At 42.0% G+C, this 7,620-nt stretch overlaps 1 protein-coding gene across 1 annotated transcript in view; it reads left to right on the top strand.

Moving 5' to 3' along the window:
• The window catches only part of UNC45B (unc-45 myosin chaperone B), a gene marked incomplete at its 3' end in the record, with an annotated part of 21,898 nt that extends 15,375 nt beyond the window's left edge, over positions 1-6,523 (top strand). Inside the window, exons 11-18 of the mRNA XM_025206593.1 lie at positions 1-78; positions 447-588; positions 2,183-2,323; positions 2,614-2,741; positions 4,006-4,072; positions 4,364-4,477; positions 4,581-4,696; positions 6,406-6,523. The exon at positions 1-78 is cut by the window's left edge and continues 53 nt beyond it. Coding sequence (XP_025062378.1) covers positions 1-78; positions 447-588; positions 2,183-2,323; positions 2,614-2,741; positions 4,006-4,072; positions 4,364-4,477; positions 4,581-4,696; positions 6,406-6,523 — 904 coding nt within the window. The remainder of the gene's footprint in view (positions 79-446; positions 589-2,182; positions 2,324-2,613; positions 2,742-4,005; positions 4,073-4,363; positions 4,478-4,580; positions 4,697-6,405) is intronic.
• Positions 6,524-7,620: the final 1,097 nt, after the last annotated feature.

Genomic DNA, 7,620 nt, shown 5'->3' with positions numbered 1-7,620 from the left:
TTCAGCAGGTGGCACTGACTATGGACTGAGACAATTTGCTGAGGGATCCACTGAAAAACTAGCAAAACAGTGTCGAAAGTGAGTACCTTTAATGTTTTGTCAGTGGTCTTCACCCATTACTTTGTGCTGCCTTCTGTCCCTTACAAAATATTTTTAAAATACATGGGCATGACCTAAAACTTACCCCATCAAAATAAACGATGTTTCTTGCTCACTCACCATCTCACATACTAAAGATGATGGCCCTATCACCTAAAGGGCTGTTTATAAAATACATAAGGGATCTTCCTGTTTCAAGCCAGCATCTTCACCTTTGGGAATCTGCCATTTCCTGAGTCATCTTCATGTTGTCTGAAGATGCTGGTAAAAATAACTTACCCCAGTGCTCCTTCAGGTTTTTTCTCCTTCCCTCCTAGGAAAATTGATGGAAGTTTTGTCTCTTTCAGGTGGCTGTGCAACACCAGCATTGATACTCGCACCAGAAAATGGGCTGTAGAAGGTCTGGCATACCTAACCCTGGATGCAGATGTGAAAGATGACTTTGTAGAAGATGAGCCAGCCATGCAAGCCATGTTTGAATTAGCCAAGGTACCTTCTCTTCTCCACTGCCCCTTTAGGACTCCTTGTCTAATCTCTCTAGCCTTGTAAATTCTGGATAGGTAATACTCACGAGGGGCACTACTAAGGATGACAAAGAGGGAAAGATCACTTCCTGCCATATTCAGGAGATAACTTAGCTCATTAATGCCCCATCGGACCACTAAGGTTGCCTACCACATGAACAGTACACTTCTCTTCAGGCGGGGTGCTCAGGCTTAATAAATAAATAAGCATATGCCCATACTTAAAATGGTAATACCAGAGTAAAAAGACATCAAGTAACTTACCCAAAGACGCACTAGATGGTCATAAATGCAGAACAGAATCCAGCAATCTAACCCACAACTCTTCAGTCACTGCGTCACATAACCAATCTATGCTTCCGCACTGTCCTGTGTCTCTTCCTCTTAGTTCTTGAAGACGTATGAGAAAAGTAGTCCTGAGAACGCTTAAATCGGAGCACTTGGAGTGTGTGTGAGGAAGGGGAACTTGTGGGGGGCCAAAATGGGTTTTTTTAGTTCTTTTTGAATTTGGGCACCCAAGACTGTTGAGGCCCAAGCATGAAGAAGCCAGCAGCACTGGAGGCTTGTGTTGTATCTCCTGGGCAGTGCATGATGCTGGCAGGCAAAAGGGGGATGTTTGTGGCTGCCTATGGCCTCTTCTTGCAGGGCACAGGCCCATCCGACAAGGGTTTCTTTTTTCTTTTTTTTAATTATTATTTATTTTTTTATTTATAAGAGTGGGCTGGAGGTGGGCAAATGTATGTATGTGACTGTGAGGCTGGAGAAGGCAGAGCCATGGGTGAGAGCATCATCTTAGCCTAGTCGCTTGGTTCAGAGGGGAGTGTAGTGACTCCAGGACCACTGAATTGCAAGTTCAAGCCTGTGTGTGTGCCCAGGCTCCTGGCTGGAGCCCTAGGTCCAGGAATATTTTTTTTTTCACTATGACACATGGAAGCTGGCACAGTCCCCAGAACCAAACGGAGTAGTGGCAAGGCTCCGGGTCGGAAAGTTGGGGCCTCGGCATGCCATGCTGAGGCCCAGATTTAAGCCCTTGCTTCAATCAGAGCACTAGGAGTGTGTGTGAGGAAGGGGAACTTGTGGGGGCCAAAGTGGGTTTTTTTTGTTCTTTTTTAATTTTGGGGCACCTGAGACTGTTGAGGCCCGAGCACGAAGAAGCCAGCAGCCCTGGAGGCTTGTGTTGTATCTCCTGGGCAGTGCATGATGCTGGCAGGAAAAAGGGGGATGTTTGTGGCTGCCTATGGCCTCTTCCTGCAGGGCACAGGCCTGTCCGACAAGGGTTTGAATTTTTTTTTTTGAGTGGTCTGGACGTGGGCAAATGTATGCATGTGACTGTGGGGCTGGCGAAGGCAGAGCCATGGGAGAGATCTTCGTCCTGGCCTAATTGTTTGGCCTACAAGGGAGTGTATGGACTCTAGAGCCATAGAGTTGCAAGCTCAAGCCTGGGTGTGTACCTAGGCTCCTGGCTAGACCCCTGGGATTGCAGCAAGATGCTGTAATAGCAGTTTACTGTGTTTCTGTAGCCTCTTAATGCATTCTAATGTTGTTCATTTCCTGTACAGACAAGTGACAAGACTATCTTGTACTCTGTGGCTTCCACTCTAGTGAACTGTACTAACAGCTATGAAGTCAAGGAACTCATCCCAGAGCTTGTGCAGCTGGCCCAGTTTTCTAAGCAGCATGTGCCTGAGGAACATCCCAAGGTAGGTTTAATGTTTTCATGATCCCTGGCCAGATAAAGGAATTCAGAATCCAGTCTGAACAATGGCTCTTTTGAGAATTGCAGCATCCCCTTCTACTTTATGACAACTGTTGTAGCTGTGGTATCAAAACACAAATGTTGCCCAACTCCTGCAGGTCAAGCATTTTTTAATCCCTAGCTCTGCATCCCAGGGTTGTGTTGTTACTCAATACAACTTGTAGGATTGCAGTAAGTGGGACAGTGGCTGCATATAGAAACTCTATGGTCATTCTTTTTCAATGTCCCTATCAGGACAAGAAGGATTTTGTTGTGAAGCGAGTGAAACGGTTACTTAAAGCTGGAGTGGTCTCTGCCCTGACCTGTATGGTGAAAGCTGATAGTGCCATTTTAACAGACCAGACCAAGGAGCTGCTTGCCAGGTAAACTCATCTCAATTAACTCTCTTTGACTGACAGAATCAACATGTCTACGTAAGCAGCTTGGGTTTCCTGCTGCCATACAGGCATGGCTTACCCCCTTAGGAGTCCTTCAGACCAAACAATAGTCCATCAACAGGCTTGGGAGTCTGCAGCTTTGTGGTCTGGTTTTGCTCCCTTGGGGGCTTCTCATCTAGTCCTCATAACACAAAACAATACTTCTCTGTCCAAAGAAATAAACAAGCATGTAAAGCAACACTAGCTTTTCTACAGGCACCAGGAGAGGGTCCTTCAACTCTGGTCCTTCCCTAAAGGCAAACTCTGCTGGGTTTTGGTCTGCTCCTTGGCCACAAACTCCTCCTTTCTAAACTTAAGTTCTTTGCTCCTTCTCCCCTTGGACTTTTGACTGCCAGCTAATAATCACCCACAGCTGGGCTCCTAGATACAAGTTGTTTTTCTTACAAATAAGCCATTCTAAATCTCCTTGTGCATTGGGCTGTGTATTCATGTATACAGAACAAACTGGTCACTTGGCTCTCACCCATGAGTTCTGTCCATTAAAAAATAAAAGACAATGGGAAGTATTTTTTAACAAAAGCTCTCCAGAAATCTATATGTCCCTGAAGTTAGTGCAAGATTCTCACGTATGAGCTGTTGGCTACAGTTTGACATGTTAATGTTAACAAAATGAAGGAACAGGGCTGCAGGACCCCTCTTCAGCTCCTTCTCTAATTTATCCAAAAATCATGGAAAAATGAGTTATCTAGTCCAACCCTCTGCTCAAGGCAGCATCATCCCTGTCCAAACCATCCCAGTCAAGTATTTATCTAACTTGCTCTTAAAAATATGGAGCTTGGAAATTCCACAACCTCTTTGGGTATCCTGTTCCAATGCCTAACCATCCTCATAGAGAAAATTCTTACTCATAAACAACCTAAACTCCCCTTGTTGCAATTTAAGACCATTGTTCCTTGTCCTCTCCCTTGTGGCCATAAAGAATAGTCTATCATCCTCCTCTTTATAACCACCCTTCAGGTATTTGAAAACTATTATCAAATCCCCTCCTCAGTCTTCTCTTCTCCAGACTAATTAAGCTGAGTTCTTTCAGCCTTTCCTCATAGCACTGTAATAAAGTATAAGCATTGCTGCATGAGCTGCTCTTGCTGTGATAGCTAGGGATAGAAGAGTGGTGTGTGAAGCAGGGAGGAGGGACAGTGTTTTAACAGGTCCATTATCACTAAACAGGGCTATGTTTTGTTTCTTGTAGGGTGTTTCTTGCCTTGTGTGAGGATCCTAAGGACCGTGGCACTATAGTAGCTCAAGGTGGTGGAAAGGTGATTTGTCTTATTGTTTCTGAAGTGGGCCAGTGGGAACTAAACTGACAGTATGATACTGCCCCCTTCAGTAAAGTATTGTTGGATCTATATTGTTAGGAAGTGGGCTGCATTTTTGTTGTGGGGGAGTGCTTGATAAGACAAAGACCATGATATCCAATATCCTGATTTTTTTTTTTTTGTCCAGTAAACAAAACTGGATTTTTTTTCAAAGGGTTTTTTAAAAATAATACTGTCTTGTTGAGAGTTTAATATTTTCATGAGTATAAATTCTTTGATGTATATAATTAGGCCCTGATACCTCTGGCTATAGAAGGCACAGACGTTGGTAAAGTAAAGGCTTCTCATGCTCTGGCAAAAATGGCTGCCATCTCCAATCCTGATATTGCATTCCCAGGGGAGAGGGTAAGTAAATGCAGTTTTCCTTGTAACTTCTTTGAGTAAGATGATGGAAACTCACAGGGATCTGAAAGCCAAAGAATAACAATATATTCCTTCCTACTCAAAGGTGTATGAGGTGGTGCGGCCACTGGTTAGTTTGCTCAACACAGAGAGAGATGGTCTCCAGAATTATGAGGCTTTGCTGGGTCTCACGAACTTCTCAGGAAGAAGTGACAAACTCAGGTGAGTTTAAAAAAATCTTCTATGACTCCCCATCCCTCCCCCTCATGACCACTTAATCAGACTAGCATATTTTAGGAAAATTAAGCTAAAGTTAGATGCCCTTTCAGACCATGTAAATACAGACAACTACCTTTGACCCACATGCTTGTAAGCTACTGGTGAGTTAATATTTTTTTCATTAAAAAAAAAAAAGTTAATTGAACTAATTCTCCCATTATTTTAGCTTCAAATTCAGATGATTTTTTTTCACCAGGTCTATGCAAGAGGCAAGAAATGTTGTGAGTGAGATCTTTTATGGGACCAACTGCATGGTTGGGACCAACTTAGACAAGTTTTCAAATACAGTCAGAGGTTTTAACCAGTTTCATTTCACGGCGTAGGTTCATCCAATAATATAATTATACCGGTAACTGACACATTGGCCTTCTGTTAATGTCTTACCTATATTTCCATTATTCTGTTATGGTAATATACCTGGGTTATTCTCTACCTTAGTAGTATTCCCTTTCAGTTTAATCGCATAAACTCTCCAGTCTTTGTGGAACGTCTTTAAAAAGAGACATATTCTTACATTCTGTGCTTCCCAGTGGTCAGAATTTTTAATCCTTTGAAGGTTACTGGCTAATGTCAGAACTGGAGGGCTTGTTACTGTGTTACACCAGACTTTTTTTTACTTGAATTTACTTTGAGGTGGTGAATGTGAAAAATCTAAGCTACTATCTCTTAAAGAATAGGGGAAGTAAAAGATGACTAATAACTTTGGAGACAAACCATGGCAGACAAGGGCCCAGTGGTTACACCTGAAAAACTAAGGCAGGATAATGAAAAATTGTATCTGCCTGGAGTCAGTGTGCAGGGTGTGTGATCAGGATAGGCTGCCTCCTTGAGCTGAATTGGGGAATCCTGACTTTGAGTTGGAAAGGCAGAAACTCTTGGAAAATACTGAAGTTTCTGCAGTCAGGTTTCTGTCAGTGCAGATCAGTGTGTTAAGTTTCTCTCTACTTTTATGATTAATTAGCAAAACATTAAAATTTTTCAGGAACAAAAATTCAATATAGAGGTATATGCTCCATTTATATGATCCTGAAGAGGATGACAATTGGTGTCTGATCAATATGGCATTCGCCCTACTGATTTGTTTCTATTGAGAAAAGGAATTGCAGGGGGCTATCTTTGAACTGTATTCCTGGTAGCTTGCTCAGCTGTTACAGATTTGCAGAAACTTCTCTAATACACAGCTGCAATACTACTTCCATTCTGCTAAATGTGTTTTGAACCCCACCCCCTACCAGCATGGTACTGTAGTGGAGACCTTTCTTGAGGATATGGTTACAATGTTGAAGATGGGTCATTAACTAGATATTAAACTATGCAGAGAAAATGATGAATAGCTTTATTCAACAGAAGATTCTGTCCAAATATGAGCATATGACAATATAATTAAATTGAATCTTCCTCTATGATTGGCCTGAAAAAAGATCCTGGTGTTAAGTAGTGACTGATATATATCAAGAAGGAACATGTAACCTCATTGTCTACTCTTAAATTAGTAGTAGGTGGGAAGGATTGAATGGTTTCATGGTTTACATAAAGTTGGTGTGTTCTTTATTTTTAAAGGGCTTTCTCTACTTCTGCTTCTTACTTTCTGTTTTATGTCAAGTATGCTGCACCTTCTACGCTCATGTTTTTCTTTGCTTCCCTCAATTCAGGCAGAAGATAATCAAAGAGAGAGCCTTACCAGAGATTGAAAACTATATGTTTGAGAACCATGACCAACTCCGACAGGCAGCTACAGAATGCATGTGTAACCTGGTTGTCAACAAGGAGGTATTTATTCTATCTGTCCCTCGATCAAGTAGACATCCAGTTGTATTAACTTTCAAATGTCACAGAAATGATAGCTGGGGGCCCCCCATCTTTCTACTGTATAACACCAAAACAAGGGGGACTCACTAAATCTTTAACTGGAGACATTCCACCTAAAAGTTCATTCTACACCTGACTGTGGAAACCAGTCACAATACTGAGGCTAAGAACTTTGAATATTCTAAGGCAGTAGATGTAATGAAAATCTAGATGTTACTCTTTGGCAGTTAGCTACAGTTTGGGGTCTGTAAGTTATTTTCTTTAGGAAGGCAATTTTGTATTTATAAAGAGTATCAGAGACACCCAAGTCCTGTTCTCCTTAATATAGGAGGAATCAAATAGGAGAGGTTTTTGTGCTCATGCCTCCAAGCCTCTTTCAGCCAGCAATCAGCCCAGCTCGTAACTTTTTTCTCAGGGTCACACTCATAATGCTTCTGTTGCTGTATTTGGTGCTTCTCCGGTGCTTTCTCTCTCAGCTTCTCTGGTTTTTCTGCTGCTTCTGATGCACTAACCAATGACCAGCAAAACCATCTCACACGTGTTCCTTTTTGGGGTTTTTTGTTTTGTTTTGGTTTTTTTTGGGGGGGGAGATCTGTGTTTTCAAATGTCTGATTGCATAAAGGCCCTGAATGCTGTATTGCAGTGATCTTAAATGAAGGGCAGCAGTCATGCAACCTAGTTGCAATAGGTTTAACCCAGTCAACTCAGTGCCTTAAAATATTCTGAGGAAAGGATTCCTTAGGATGATATCTTTTATTGAAGCAATTGCATAGTTGGGATAGTGTTAGACAAGCTTTCGAATGCAGGACATTCTTCTTCAGGTCGCATGTTTTGGAAATAATGTAAATGCTATCTTTTGTGGTTTAAAACAACCTGAAACTTTTGGGAGACTCTGATTGGATGTAGCTTATCCACATCCTCTCCCTATTGGGTTTTATTTTACTTGTCTTTGAAGCTTCTAGTGTTGACCACGGTTTCATTCAAGATACCAAATCACCTGGTTCAAACGTGTGATCTAGTGTGGCAGTTCCTGTAACTTGTCTGAATGCTATTTCTAG

This window comes from Alligator sinensis, unplaced genomic scaffold, assembly GCF_000455745.1.
Source record: "Alligator sinensis unplaced genomic scaffold, ASM45574v1 scaffold561_1, whole genome shotgun sequence".
NCBI classification, from domain to species: Eukaryota; Metazoa; Chordata; order Crocodylia; family Alligatoridae; genus Alligator; species Alligator sinensis.
Note: the sequence above shows the minus strand (reverse complement) of the source record. Positions and strands in the feature narration are given on the sequence as shown.